The 15,765-nt window shown below is 37.3% G+C and overlaps 1 protein-coding gene across 3 annotated transcripts in view; it reads left to right on the forward strand.

Moving 5' to 3' along the window:
* LOC138827026 (CD302 antigen-like) overlaps positions 1–15,765 on the forward strand; it is a 112,239-nt gene that overhangs the window by 25,013 nt on the left and 71,461 nt on the right. For all 3 annotated transcript variants that reach the window (XM_070022564.1, XM_070022538.1, XM_070022548.1), the window contains exons 9-13: positions 1,597–1,707; positions 2,453–2,541; positions 2,675–2,844; positions 5,332–5,531; positions 7,110–7,252. In XM_070022564.1, the coding sequence (XP_069878665.1) occupies positions 1,597–1,707; positions 2,453–2,541; positions 2,675–2,844; positions 5,332–5,531; positions 7,110–7,252 (713 nt within the window). The remainder of the gene's footprint in view (positions 1–1,596; positions 1,708–2,452; positions 2,542–2,674; positions 2,845–5,331; positions 5,532–7,109; positions 7,253–15,765) is intronic.

The following is a 15,765-nucleotide window of genomic DNA, read 5'->3' on the forward strand; positions in this document are numbered from 1 at the left end:
TGCTCAGGTTAAGTTTTGAACTAATCCTACTTTGAGGATAAAGGGAAAAATGCTTTTCTAATGCTCTAATTTTAAATAAAAATTTAAGAATACATTTTTATGTTTTTTTATTTTAAAAAGTACGTTATTCACAAAGAAAATTATTATTTCTGTAGAGTGTCTAAATGTTTGTTGAACATCCTTAAGTTAAAGCTTCAAATAGGCTTCTATATTTTTGTATCACTTTCTTCTGGAAAATGATCTGTAAAAGTCTCTAAATGGATAGGAGGGTGATTATTACCTCATCATCTAGAGAGACCTCAGTAGAAGTAATATGTGGTAAGTATGTTTAGAAAAGTTTCAGTAATAAAGATACATTTAGAAAAGTGTCACACTGGTACTCTAATTAAAAGGATAGCTGAACCAGGAGCTGGTGGCTCATGCCTGTAATCCTAGCTACTCAGGTGGCTAATATCTAAGGATCCCGGTTCAAAGCCAGCCCAGGCAGCAAAGTCTGTGAGACTCTCCTCTCCAATGAACTACCAGAAAACTGGAAGTGGAGCTATGGCTCAAAGTGGTAGATCACTGGCCTTGAGCAAAAAGAGTCCCAGGACAGCGCTCAGGCACCGAGTTCAAGCCCTACTACTAACAAAAACAAAAAGGATCGCTGAGATATATTTAGAAGAGTATCAGAAATGAGCTGAGCACTGGTGGCTTACACCTGTAATCCTATCTACTGAGGAAGTTGACATCCAGAGGACTGAGATTCAAAGGTTCAGACAGGAAGCCTATGAAATTCCATCTCCAAAATAACCAGAAAAACAGCCCAGCTGATGATACAGCTCAACTGGTAGAGTGCTAGCTTTGCAAGCAGAGTGAGCATGAAATCTTGAGTTCAAACTCCAGTACCAACCAACAAAACAAAACATAACAAAACAGAAGTGAGAAACCTTTTACTTTCATTTCCTACTTGAGGAGCAGGAAATGTCTCTGGCCTTACTTTGTCCTGTTATACTAAAGTAAATCCTTGCTAAATTTTTTTTTAATTACATACAAATGAGGTCCCAAGCTAAAAAGTAAACTGAAGGAATACTTAGAATTCCAGCAGTCAAAATTAACCTTGCTCACAGTTGATTTCTTAAAATTTAATTCAAGAAAGCAAAATGAATTAGTTAACCAAAACTATTTTAAAGAGCATATCAGACTACTCTGAAATCTAGGCTGAAGAGTTGAAAGTAACTTTTGATCCTGTAAATTCTTCAAAAATAGTTCTTGTAGCCATCATCATCCTTATGCATAGGAGGAAAGTGACAGGGAGATTAGCTGACATGTCCCACAGTTTGTAACCCCTGCATAACTTTTGTTCATGCCTTCACGAAAAGTAGAGTCCTATGGGCTGGATTCTTTCTTCAGCTTCTCCACTCAGTGTTCTTTGCTGGTTTTATTCTTATGCTTACAAGATAGGAAATTTATCCACCCTGGACCCTAGAGGCAGTGAGGAGATAATGAGCTGTGGAGCCACAGACTTCTCCCCACACTCATGATTTTTGTGGAATCAATTGAGCATCATGCAAATAACTTCTTTGTGAGCAAGTGTTTTTTTCTCTTTTTAAAAAGCTAGGTCAGTGGAAAGTCCAGTCATGTGAAGAGAAACTCAAATATGTTTGTAAAAAAAAAGGAGAAAAAATGAATGATACCAGGTCTGACAAGATGTGTCCTGCAGGTGAGGTATGTAAAATACCCTTATGAATTTTCATAAATACAATTACACCTTCTTGGCTACAGATGGGAGTTGAAACTTGAACAATTCCAACTTGGACAAAAAATTATGAGCTTCTGTTCACTTACATTAGAGCAAGCCAAAAAGCAAGGAATAATGCCATATTGGTGTTCTTACAGGAGAGACTTACCTATTCATGAATTTCCATAAGTGTGTTAGGAATACTGTCTTCAATTCTGGTACCTTTACTTCCTCCACTAATATCATTCCTGTTCAAAAATAAGCCAGCCAGCTGAGCACCAGTGGCTTATTCCTTTAATCCTAGTTACTCAGAAGGCTGAGAACTGGATGGTCTTAAATCAAAACTAACCTGGGCAGAAAATTCTATGAGATTCTATCTCCAGTTAACTAGGTAAAGCTGAACTGGGGGAATAAATGGTTCAAGTGCTGAAAGCAAAAAAGCCACAAAACCCCTGAGTTCAAATACTTATCAGATCAACGAATCAGTCTTCTAATTAACCAACCAACCACTATTATACTCTTGTAGTGACCATGGGTAAAGAGAATGCTCCCACACCTTCTGACTGACCTGGGTCCAAAATCTTCTAGAGGCCTTATATTAAATTGCACCCTACCCTTATCACATGTATTAATTCACTGGCCACATCCTCAGTTCCTACTAGTCAAAATGTCAGTGCAGTGGACATCCTCAAGTCTGGAGAATGATATACTGATGTTTCTATTCTGATGTAGGGCTGGAAGAGACATGGAGAATCCTGTTACAAGATATACATGGATGAGGTCCCTTTTGGAACAAATTGCAATCTGACTATCACCAGCAGGTGTGATCATCAGTAAACATGTGCTGCTTTTAACTCCTGAGTTCTTTGGCTAAATGATCTCCCTAAGGAGAAAAAATAGTTTCTTTAAATTAGTTAAAGTAATTGTGAAACATTTATTTGATTTTATTTGTAGATTTGAGCAAGAATATCTGAATGATATGATGAAAAAATATGCTAAATCTCTTCGTAAATATTTCTGGACTGGCCTGAGAGATGTAGATTCCCGTGGAGAGTATAGTTGGGCAACTGTTGGTGGAATAAAACAGGCTATAACTTTTTCCAACTGGAATTTTCTTGAGCCAGGTGAGTGTTTATATCTTATAGTAGTGAACAGTGACCAAAGAAACACAGCATCCTCACCAAATACATCCTTCACCTGCTATTGAAAGGTGTGGGGATTGATTATCTTTAGAACTGGAGTCTATAAACCTTAAGAAGATATAATGGCTTTGTCTTTACTACTAAATCCTTGAGAATAAGCCAAAGAAAGAAGTTAGAAAACTTGTTTCTCCAAAATCACCTTCCAATGGTACAGAGCTAGAACTACCTATATGAGTTTTTCATCTTTTCTATGAAAGTCCCAAATAGAATCATCATCTCTCTTGCTTCTTAACTTCATTCTCCAAATGAATCTTTATTTCTGTTATTCTCAGAATTATGAAGGCAATATTTTGTGAGGTAAGTCATTCTGAAAGTCAGCTCATCTTTCTTCAACATGGAGTACTGATAACAATTGTCATATAATCAGAAGATTTGACCAGAGGAAGTGGTGCTGTAGCTCAAGTGGTAGAGCGCTCGCCTTGAGCTGAAGAGCTGAGGGACAGCACCCAGGCCCAGAGTTCAAGCTCCACGACCGACAAAAAAAAAAAAAAAGAAGATTTGACCAGAAAGGGCCTTAGAAATCCTTCTGATTTTATAGTTAAGAAAACAGAGGCTTAGAAATGTGATTTACTTGGCAAAATGCATATGGTTATTTTCAAGTCAGTGTGTTTTAGAGGATTTTGGCTTTGAATAAGATTGGAATTATAAGTATCCTTTTCTCTCACCAAATAATTATATTTTCATGTGTTAGTAATAGGATCATAAAGCCTCTTTGGTGGTATTGTTCTTGCAAGGCAAGTACTCTGATCACTGGAGCCACACTTCTAGTCTATTTTTGCCCTAGTTATTTTCAAGGTATAGTCTGATTTATGTCCAGGATTGCTTGGGCTATATTCCTTCTATTTGTGTTTCCCTGTGTCACTAGGGGTAACAGGCAAATGCCACTGCACCCAGCCATTGTGCTTCCCCTATAGCTAACAGACATGTTCCATCATGCCAACCACTAAGTGTGATGGATTCTCACACCTGGGTTGGCCTCAGACCTTAACTTCTGATCTCTACCTCCCAAGTAGGTAGGAGTAAGGCAGAAACCACTATAATCAACTTCCAAAGCCAGTTTTATAGCATAGAGCCTGGAACATAAGAACTTAACATTGAACACAATATTAGAAATAGAAAATGCCCACAAAATTTATATGCATGGTAATAACCATCATATGAGTGGTATTAGTAATGATAAAATTATCTTTTACTTATAGAAGAAGACAGAGGTTGTAGATGTTATTCTTGGTTAAATTCCACTTAAAATAGAGATATTCTAATAAATAAAATAGAGATTTAGTAAAGCCAGATGCATTGACACACACCTCTAATTCCAGAACTCCAGAGGTTAAGGTCATAGTCAAACTGATTACACAGCAAGACTATGTCTTAAAAAGAAAAAAACAGTAGAGAAAAAGAGGAGGAGGAGGAAGAAGAAGAAGAGGAGATTCATATATACTCAACTATGGTAGAATAAATGTCCCATTCTTGGTGAATAAGCCTCGGGGGATGGAGAATAGTAGATTGTTTCTAGAGTTAGAAAGCCTTCAGTTAAGTTCTCTTTGCCATTACAGCTCCCAATTAGCTTGACCTATCATGAGCAAGCCATGGATGGATGATCAGAACAAATATAGCACACCTGTGCAGGGTGGCATGTACTATTTTTTGTAGTTTTTGGTGCCTCTTGCTGCTCATATGATACTATATAGCTTCTTGTTTTGGTGAGATAGTTGTTCTCATTACTTTTCAATGTGATTCTTCTTGAACTCTGCCTACTTCACACAATGTGATATACTGGAAAGGGGACACAGCATGGCTTCTTGCCAGATAAATGGGGTTGAAATCCCTGCTCCACATATTACTACCTGTGAGCATGAGAAATCCATTTATTCTTTGTTAGACAAATAGATCTGATAATACAAACTATCCTTTAATGTTGTTATGAGCAAATAAATTCATAGCCTTCATAGGAAAAATGATAAACAATTACGTGTTTCCATGCATCTTTTTCTACCTTCATTTTACCAGGCCTTCCTTTGGGCCTGAGTCTTGGAAGGTTTTGTTTCAAAGTTAACGAAACTACTTAAAAACTGCTCACATTTGTTATTTGAGCAGTATAGTGGTTTGGGATACTGCTCTAGAAGCAGACGGAGTTCAAATCCTGGATCAACAACTTATGAGTATGACCATTACAAGTCACTTGGTCTGAACTGTATCCTCAGTGATGACAACCAAAATCTATCCTATGGATTTGCTCTAAGGATTAACTCATCTCTTTAGTATAGCATATGACAGATAGTAAACATTTCTCAGTAACACCCATCATTATCATCATTATTATTCTTGGCAACTATATTTATTTAAACACTAGGAAATGTTTGAAATTTAAGTTTTAGTTTTTAATTATACTTTCCAATTTAACCCCAGCATCTCCTGGTGGGTGTGTGGCTATGTCTACTGGAAAGTCTCTAGGCAAATGGGAGGTAAAGGACTGCAGAAACTTCAGAGCACTCTCAATTTGCAAGAAAATAAGTGCACCCTTGGAGCCTGAGGAACCAGCCCCCAAGCCTGATGACCCCTGTCCTGAAGGCTGGCAGAGTTTCCCCACCAGTCTTTCTTGTTACAAGGTAAGGGACCACTCTCATTGGATACTTAACAGAGTTAGCTATTTTTCTACTATCTTACTTCTTGTACAAGTTATTCACCTCCTCATGCATATATACAACCTAACAGACCTGTTGGGGGGACAGAGCCTTTGGCAAGGCTTCATGGACCTACCATATTACCTTAAACAGCAGGACCCATGCTAGATTGGACTCTTCTTTTTCATACTTCTTTACCTCTGGCAAGTTGCGTGCACTACATGCCATGCTGACATCATGCTTAGGATTCTTACAACCCATTAATTCTTATTCTATCACTTCCTACTACGTTAAAAAAATTAATTGTGGGTCTGTATCAGTCATTGAGCCTCAAAATAAACCATTAGATACTACCCCAAAATAAACCATTAGATACTACCTCAAGCAGAGCAGTGACAACACTTCGTCACACACTCACCCATCTCTGGTTCAGCTACAGTTGGGCCAGGTGTAGAGTGACTAGTTGACTCAGCCTTCCACCTGGAGGTCAGCTGTACTGGTCTGCAGCTGTGACATGGGATCTGTTACCCTGTATGCTACAACTCAGGCTAAAGGCTAGCCTCTATCAGAAGTTTATTTTCTCATGCATCTTGAGAAGGCAAGCCTAACCACACAAGCAGTTTTCAGACCTCTGCTCACTTTCCCTATATTAATATCCCAACAATCACCACATACTTCTCTGCTGAGGCACAGAGAAGTATATTCCATACTCCAGCCACCAGGAGGCTATGGCAAGAGTATGTGATTATGTGAAAGGGAGCTAAAGAAATAGGACCATTAATCAGCCCATTTTGGTTTTGTGAAAGTACGTGTGCACGGATGCACACTGTCTGAGCTGCTTTTGCTTACGTCTAGTGCTCTATCACTTGAGCCACAGCTCTTCTAGATTTTTTGGTAGTTAATTGGAAATAAGTTTCACAGACATTGCTGCCTAGGCTGGTTTCATACCACAATCTCAGATCTCAGCTCCTCAGTAGCTCAGATTATAGGCCTGAGCTACCAACGCCTGGCCTGACTTCATGTTTTCCTCTAGTCTTCCCCTTCTTTCTTCCTTGAAATAACTATGCTTCCTTTGGCTTAAAATTCTTCATCACAAGCCAGAGACATAGTCTAAAATGGCGAGATTTGATTTTTCTACCTTCTGTCGGTGTTCATACTGCTGCACAGGTGGCTCTTTGAGTCTTCATCTGAAAATCTTCCTGTTCTTTTGCATGGTGCTTGCATATGTAATTACATTGTTAGTACCTTTCTTTATAGAAGTCTACTTCCAAAACATCATAGGTACCTTTTATTGCTTTGGCTGCTGGTTCATTTTGTCTTTCAAAGTCCTAGGTAAGCAGAGATCATGCTGTCTTGTTGGAGCAGTCCTCCAGCCTGGCTGAGTGGGACCATCCCACTGAACAGGTGGGCAGCACCTCTATAAGCTTTCAGTTGACACTCTGAGCAAGACTTGGATCTTCATCACTCCCTCGGGAATCTAAGGGTCCACTTATTTGACTATCACAGACTTCAAAATCTGTGAGTATTTTATGGTTTTGGCAGAATTAATGTTGTATTTTTAAGGTATTTCATATAGAAAGAATTGTGAGAAAGAGGAGCTGGGAAGAGGCCGAAAGATTCTGCCAAGCGCTCGGAGCACACCTACCAAGTTTCAGTCATACAAATGAAATAAAAGAATTTCTTCACTTATTACGGGAACAGTTCAGGTAATACTTCTAGAATGAGAGCTTCTAAAATGTCGACATGTTTTATGACCTAGAGGCCATTCAGTGCTTAGCAGTCATGTAACACCAATCATTCTTCTGTGCAAGATGCCATTAGAGATTTTAAGATAAGCAAGACAGTCCTTGTCCTTTTGTGTAGTGAAGTTCAACAGCAGGAGAAGGAAAAGGATAGCAAAACACCTGGAACATAAATGAAGGTTCTGGGAACTATTAGCAGAAGGGAGTGTTACTGGTATCAAAATGTCAAGAAGACTGACTCTTAGATGGTAGGTAGTTTCTTTGAAGGATAAGACAGTAGAATCAAAAGTATGAAAACAGAATATGCAGATAAGCTCGAGGAGAAATAAATTATTCAGCTCTGCTAGAAGATGGAAGTTGTTTGTTTTGGTTTTAGTTTTGTGGTTTTGGATTTTTGTCCTGTTCAGTATTGGACTGAAGCCCTTATGAGTGCTATACAGGTGCTCTCTATTTGATACTCCCAGTCCTAGAAAATGGGATTTGGTTATAAAATTGGAATGTCTTTGCTTGTCAGGGAAAGAGTTTGATCTTAAGGCAATAAACAACAAACAATTAAGCAATTTAATTAGCCCCAACTAACTTCATTTGTGAAGAGATGAATTGATCTAAGCCATCTATATTCTTGAGTGTGCACACAGACATGCACATGCATACACACACATACACTGAGAGCAGGGGGTATAGCTTAATGGTTGAGTGCTTGCCTACCATTTGTGAAGCCCCTTGTTCTACAGCACAACAAGACAATATGTACAAAATACACACACACACACACACACACACACACACACACACACACATACACAAATGGTATAGCTTAGTAATTGAGTGTTTCCCTACCATTTGTTAGGCCCCAAGCATGACAAAACAACATGAACAGCATGATAAAACAACATGTACAGAATACACACACACACATGCACATACACTCACATATAAACATAGAAAGGTAGGTAATGGGTCTGTATGTACAGTCAGGGCACTATTAGAAAGTTGCCACAGCAGCCACTTGTGGACACCTACTCAGAGAAATGGCAGTAAGAATAGCAATCAATGATGATACAGCCATTGTGGTTTTAGTGTTAGGTGGAACACAGTATCCTAGTCAATTTCTTGATGTCCTTAAAGACAATATAGAAACCCTTAGTCAGGTAATGCTATCAGGGGAGAAGAGTTGCTTTCTCTCACTTCTCTGAACTGAAAAGAAGACCCAAAATTGTATTAAAACAAGACAAAAAGGATTCAGGGTATATCAGAGTAAATTCCTAGAAACATCTATCTGAACATAATGAATATTTTCCCAATCATTTAAAATCTAACAAAGGCCTCAAAGAAAACAGCAAAAATTATGAGTTTACCAACATGCGTGTGTGTGTGCGCGCGCACACACACACACACACACACACACACATACACACAAAATATGACAAGCTTGCTTTTTTGAAACATTAAATGGAAAAGATGTTTAAATAATTGTATCTTTGCTGGGTGCTGGTGGTTCATACCTGTAATCCTAGCTACTAAGAGGCTGAGATCTGAGGATCACAGTTCAGAGCCAGCCCAGGCTGGAAAGTCCGTGAGACTCTTTATCTCCAATAAACCACCAGATAACTGGAAGTGGTGCTGTGGCTCAAGTGATAGAGCATAGCCTTGAGCTGAAGAGCTGAGGGACAGTGCCCAGGCCCAGAGTTTAAAAAAAAAAAAAAAAGGCTAAATAATTCAGAGTTTTGAAGTGGAAAATGTTTAGCAGGTATTATTTTGTTTTGGTACACAATTCATTGGTGAAGAGATTAATAATTAATAAACCATCCACTTTCCTTTATTGGAAAAAAATTTCGAAGACATTTCAGCCAAAAGATGAATTAAAAAATGAAGGATACATGAATAGGTAGTTTATTATAAAAGAATTTAAAGCTCAGTGGGTGTAGTTGCTTATGCCAGCTACTAAGGAGGCAGAGATCAGAAGGATTGTGGTTTGAGAGTAGCCCAGACAAAAACATTAGTGAGATACTATCTGCAAACACCCGGGCATGGTAGTTCATGCCTGTAATGTAATCCCAGCTATGAGAGAGGCAAAATTAGGGTTGAATTTCAAGACTGGCAATAGGCAAACACATAAGGAAATAACCTAAAGCAAAGAAGGACTGAAGTAGAACTCAAGTGGTAGAGCAACTGTCTGGTTAACCAAAGGCTATGAGTTCAAACACAGAATATAACATAAGAATATAGTGCTAGGTTTAACTAATTAGAATTGTAATTATAAAAAATAAAACCATGTAACCAGCTCATCACCTTTTCAATAAAAAAAGGGGAGAAGTAAAACCAAAGTATCCTAATCTTGAAAGAGAAGCATCTTTTAATAAACCATATTTTGGTTTCATTTGTAACTAAAACTATAATGTAGAAAGATAAAGCAGTTGTGAGAAAAATGAGTATAATAAATTACTATTTTACCTAGAAATCATATTTTAGAAACAGATTATATAAATTTATGTATTTGGTTAGCATACATTTATTATAGGAACAGAGATTTGTTGTTACATTTCCATACAGCTTGTATAAATTTTCAAATTTTATGATGATGAATGTATAATAGAGGAATGGGAGGAGAGCTCATATAGAATCATAATAAAATAATTTAGCAAAGAATAAAATTCAACATAAAGCAAGGGGGAAAAGAATCAGTGTATCATCAGTTTTGACTAAGTCTGAGTTATCCAACTATTACATTGTTGAACAAGACTTAAAACTGACCTTGTAATTAATACCTATTCAGTCCAGAGAGTGTGATGTTCTTTTCCTGGAAGGAAGAGGACATAACATGTTTAAAAAAACAAAAAACTTTAGTCATTCCAACAAAAAACTATCTCTTTAAAAATTAAAACTGCTACAGCATCATACTAAAGGAGGATACTCTTAAGGGAGGAATCCAAAGGCATAACTCCTCTGAACATTTACAGTACTATTTATTTAAACAAACTCCAGGAAATGGAAACATGGGGCATTTTCTGTTGTTGGTGATGGTTTTTGTTTTTGGTTTGGGGCTTTTCTTGTGTCAAGTAGAGTGACAAAGGGTAAACAAATGCAATCATGGTATTCAGTGTATACTGTGTGGAAAACTATGGAACTGTGGGCAGGGAGAGAAGGAGAAAGCTGAGGAACAGTGAAGGAAGGGGTGACATTGTCTAAAAAGAACTGTACTCAATACCTGACTTATACAAATTGGTTAACCTTTCTGTATAATAAAAATAATAATAAATTAAAACTCCAGATATTATTTGATCACGTTAATAGGCACTGAAAACTCATCTGCCAAAATTTATTTGCTTTTAACTTAATATATAAGTAAATCATATACTTAATATTTAGTGACTATAATTTATAAACTTTCATGATCACTTTGAACTGTAATCCTCCAGTTCTCAGCCTCATGAGTAGCTAAGAATTTACAGGCATGCCTTTTTTTTTTTAATTACACTTGTAGAGTAACTTTCATTTAAAAAGTGATAAAATTTCATGTGTGACATTTGGTAAATATAAAAAAGTAATAATGAAAATTAAATCACATCAAAGCCGAATTACAGTTAACAGTATATTTTCATCCATTTCTATACATAGATCCTGGGCTTAATTTTTTTTTCTAATCATTATGTATTGAATTTGAAAAACAGAAAAGCACAAGGGGAAAGCTCTATAATTCCTATGGCCACAAGAACCCTATTTTATAAGTACTACTCTCATCGCAGCAGACAGCATAATGATTTGTTAGAGACTATGTTGTTGTGCTATACCTAGGAAGAGAACATATTCTAAAACAAAATTTTAACCAGGGTTTTAAGGCAAGGAAGGATGCAGACCCTTTTACATTGGAAAAGGATTATAAACTTTACTCCTTGTGTTGCTTTAGCCTTTACTGCAGAAACTGACCTTTCTCAGCAAGATGTCCACTGCCCACCCAAATTCTGTATTGTATGCCAAGGACTTAAATCAGATTACTGGTGTACTTCTCACAATTTATGTTCAACGTCTCTATTTGTATTTGAATGAAAAGGATTCATGGTGCACCAAGTAATTAAGACTCTTAAGATCTTTGCAACTCTTAATGGCAGCCCAACAGGGAAAGTCATTGTAGACCAAGAATAGTGGTGGGATTTAGAGAAGAAAGCCTTGTTTGCACTGATTTAGCCTGTGTGCTCTACCTCCTGGGAAGAGGCATGAATGGATTTAGATTGAAATCTAGGCTTTACAGGCTCAAGAGCTATCCTCAAATAGAATTTATTGGGGGCTATGGCTGAGATACTGTTTTCCTTAGCAACCAGATTCAGCAGGAAATTGGATTGAGAATAGGAATTTTAACTTATTTACACACATTAACCTTTTATGCAATGTCTCTTCAGCCTAATAGCCTAAAACGATATACATCATGCTTGAAGTAGGAGAAATTTAGAAAGAGAAATTTGTCTTGATTCCCCAGTTAGGATCAAATGTATACCTTTACCCTCCAGTTTTCTAAAATCTATCTACACTAGAAGTTAATAAATCATGTCATTTCCAAAGCAGAGCAGACTTGGAACAAGTTATAATTCAGGACTATCTTCCACCTCTGAAACACACACATGCATGCACACACCCATGTACACATACACATATATGTAGCTATCCTTTTCTGTATTTTCTGTAAGAGTGATTCCTCAAAATGAAGTTGAAAACTAAAACCCGAGGTTGAAATTAACTTTGATCTAAATAGTAGAGATTATAGGGGTTTTGAGCAAATGAGCAAAGTTATTTCTAGGAAATTGTTCTCTGAGACTCAGCAAAGAAGCCACAAATCAGCTTGAAGGCAGAGAAGTTTGTCAGTAGGACGGTGTGTGTGTGTGTGCAGTGGGGGCGTGGAGAGGAGGGCACTGACTGGCAGGAAACCTGGCTGAGAACCCAGGACTGTAGAAAGATTAGGTAGGAAGGTAAAATATTTAATGATGCCTTTAGGGTAAAGCAAAATTTCACACAAATTCCCCAATCCCAAATAAAATATGCAAAGGGATTTGGGAGACATGAAGTTATATTGCCAAGAAAGTATAAGGAAGAAGTATAATCTCCTATATATTTTAGCCATCTGGCTTTAATTATGCTGTATGGCAATTATCTAGACCCTGTGGTTTAGAAAGCCAAGTAAGAGAATATGGATTATGTGAAACAGCAAACTGCAAATTCATCTTATAGTGACTAAATTTAAAGTGGACATAAGTGTCTCTACTGGATTTATCAAAAAGTCACAATTTGGAATCCACAGTGTAATAATGAAAATCAAAATGAAACTGTCCTTATGTTTCATTGCAATAATACTCTGTGTGTATGTAGTATTGGGATTTGAACTCTAGGCCTTGTGCTTGCTAGGTAGGCATGTCGCCACTTAAACCATATCCCCAATACTCCATTGGAAAAAAAAATTGAAAAAATGAAAATACTGATGGATATTAAACCATTAGAGAACATTAAACAAAGGAAATTGATAAAGAAAAGCAGTTTTTAATTTAAAAGGTGAGAATGTAATTTAAAACTGACTTTGTTGTAGCTTTTAATTCACTAGAAAATCTTGTAAAAATTTAAGCTTAATGTGTTTTCCTGCGGACTTGTAGCTGTGCATTCCATGTATTTACGTTATACATGCCAAAGGTAACCATGTGCCAAAAAGATTAAATCATAAAAATATAATTGATCTCTATTTAGGCATCTCTATTGAAGATGCCTAAAAACAAATTTAAAGGTACATTTTCAAGTGAAATTGGAGGCCAAGAAAATGTTGGGTTTCTATGATCACTTCATATGTTGTAGGTATCTCCTTGGAAAGTGCACCTGTTTATTTCTGAGGAAAGGACCACCTAAGTGTATGTTCCCTCCTCCATGTTGTGGATATATTCTTCCTTGGGATGCCTACAAGGTTTCTTCAAGGCCAATCCAAGTGCAGGCCATGGGAAGTACTCAGATTTGGGCTAGAAAAATGTATTAACCATCCTTTGAAGACTGTCATTTGTCTCCTAGCCTCATGAACATTCATTCCCGCATTTCTTGTAGTCCTCTTTCTCTGAACTTTCTTTTTAATTTTTCATCTTTTAACAGAATTTCTTTTATTTATTTTTTTGTTTATGTAGTACTAAGGAATCAAACCTAGGACTTCATACATGCTAGGCAAGCACTTTATCACTAAGCCACATTCTCTGAACTTTCATAGTCCATGAACTTTATACAAGTCATGTGGTAGCCAAATTACTCAAGCTGATTCAAAACTTTGGCAAAGTAGTAGGGTATAAAATTAACCCCCCAAAATCAATGGCTTTTCTGTATGCCAACAATGAGAAAAGTGAGGCTGAAATTAGGAAAGCAACTCCATTTGTAATAGCCCCACAAAAAATAAAATACCTAGGAATTAACTTAACCAAAGAAGTGAAGGACCTCTATGATGAAAACTTTAAAATCTTGAAAAAGGAAATTAAAACAGAACTTAGAAAATGGCAAAACCTCCCATGCTCCTGGATTGGAAAGATTAACATCATGAAAATGGCAATACTTCCCAAGGCTATCTACAAATTCAACGCGATACCTATCAAAATTCCAACCTCACTCTTCAAGGAAATAGAAGAGGCAATCCAAAAATTCATATGGAACAATAAAAGACTCCGAATAGCAAAAACGCTCCTCAACGGAAAGAACACTGCTGGAGGAATATCAATACCAAATTTCAAACTCTACTATAAAGCCATGGTAATCAAAACAGCTTGGTATTGGCATAAGAACAGACCTCAGAACCAATGGAATAGAATTGAAAACCCAGAAATGAACCTACAGACCTATAGCCATCTAATCTTCGATAAGGGAGCTAAAACAATAGAATGGAAGAAAGACAGCCTCTTCAGTAAATGGTGCTGGCAAAATTGGTTAACTACTTGTAGAAAACTAAAGCTAGATCCTTATATATCACCCTGCACCAGAATCAACTCCAAATGGATCAAAGACCTCGAAGTCAAAGTAGACACTCTGAAAACATTACAGGATGGAATAGGAGAAACCCTAGGTCTCCTTGGCTCAGGCCGAAATTTTCTGAATAGAGACCCGGAAACACAACAAATCAAAGAAAGGTTGGACAAATGGGATTGCATGAAATTGCAGAGCTGCATGGCAAAGGACATAGCTAGCAAGATCAACAGAAAGCCCACGGATTGGGAGAAGATCTTCACTAGCCATACAATGGACAAGGGTCTCATAACTAAAATATTCTTGGAACTCAAAAAATTAAATCCCCCAACAACAAATCCTCAAAGAAACAATTGCCTAATAAATAAGTGGGCTAAAGACTTAAAGAGAAACTTCTCTGAAGAAGAAAGAAGGATGGCCAAGAGACACATGAAGAAATGCTCAACATCCCTAGCCATAAAAGAAATGCAAATCAAAACAACATTGAGATACCACCTCACTCCAGTTAGAATGGCAAAAATCAAGAACTCTAACAACAACAGATGCTGGAGGGGATGTGGACAGAAGGGAACCTTACTTCATTGTTGGTGGGAATGTAAACTTCTTCAACCACTTTGGAAAGTAGTATGGAGGTTCCTCAAAAGACTTCACATAGAGCTCCCCTATGACCCAGCAATCCCACTTTTGGGCATTTACCCAAATGTTTACAAACAAGACCACACTAAAGCTACCAGCACAACTATGTTTATTGCAGCATTATTTGCCATAGCTAAGATATGAAACCAGCCCAGATGCCCCTCAGTAGATGAATGGATCAAGAAAATGTGGTATATATACACAATGGAATTCTATGCCTCCATCAGAAAGAATGACATTGCCTCATTTGTTAGGAAATGGAAAGGCTTGGAAAAAAATTATATTCAGTGAAGTAAGCCAGGCCCAAAGAAACATAGGTCCCATGGTTTCCCTTATTTGCAATGTCTAGTATATGTATGAGTCAAGCGGAAAAGGTCAGATAATGTGATGTTAGGAAAATGAACCCTTAGATATGTATTTTAATGTTTTTTTTCCTTTCATGCATTTGTTTCTAATGCATTTATAAGATTATCTCTTTGTAGCTTTGTATGTCCCTCCCCCACTGTATAACCCCTGCTTTCACTATATTTGATATCAGTATAACTCGTAGAGGAGATGGGGAAAAACAAGTCGTTTAAGGATACAGGTGGACCTGTTGCAACAATGAGAAGTACAAGTTGTCATGTCGAAAACGAGCTTTACAATGTTGGGGGGGGAGGCTGGGATGATTGAGTGGGGGGGTGGGGGGGGAGGCTGGGAAGGGATGTGAAGGGTAAATAAAGGAGGAGGCTGCAATGCTTGATAAGAAATGTACATATTATCCTGCCCATGTAATTGTAACCCCTCTGTACAGTGTGTTCACAAAAAATAAAAAAATAAAAAATCAAGTCATGTGGTAGCTATCATAAGTGGTCATTTTCTATGTTCTTATA

This window comes from Dipodomys merriami, unplaced genomic scaffold, assembly GCF_024711535.1.
Source record: "Dipodomys merriami isolate MVZ:Mamm:240054 unplaced genomic scaffold, mDipMer1.0.p SCAF_1, whole genome shotgun sequence".
Classification (NCBI taxonomy): domain Eukaryota; kingdom Metazoa; phylum Chordata; class Mammalia; order Rodentia; family Heteromyidae; genus Dipodomys; species Dipodomys merriami.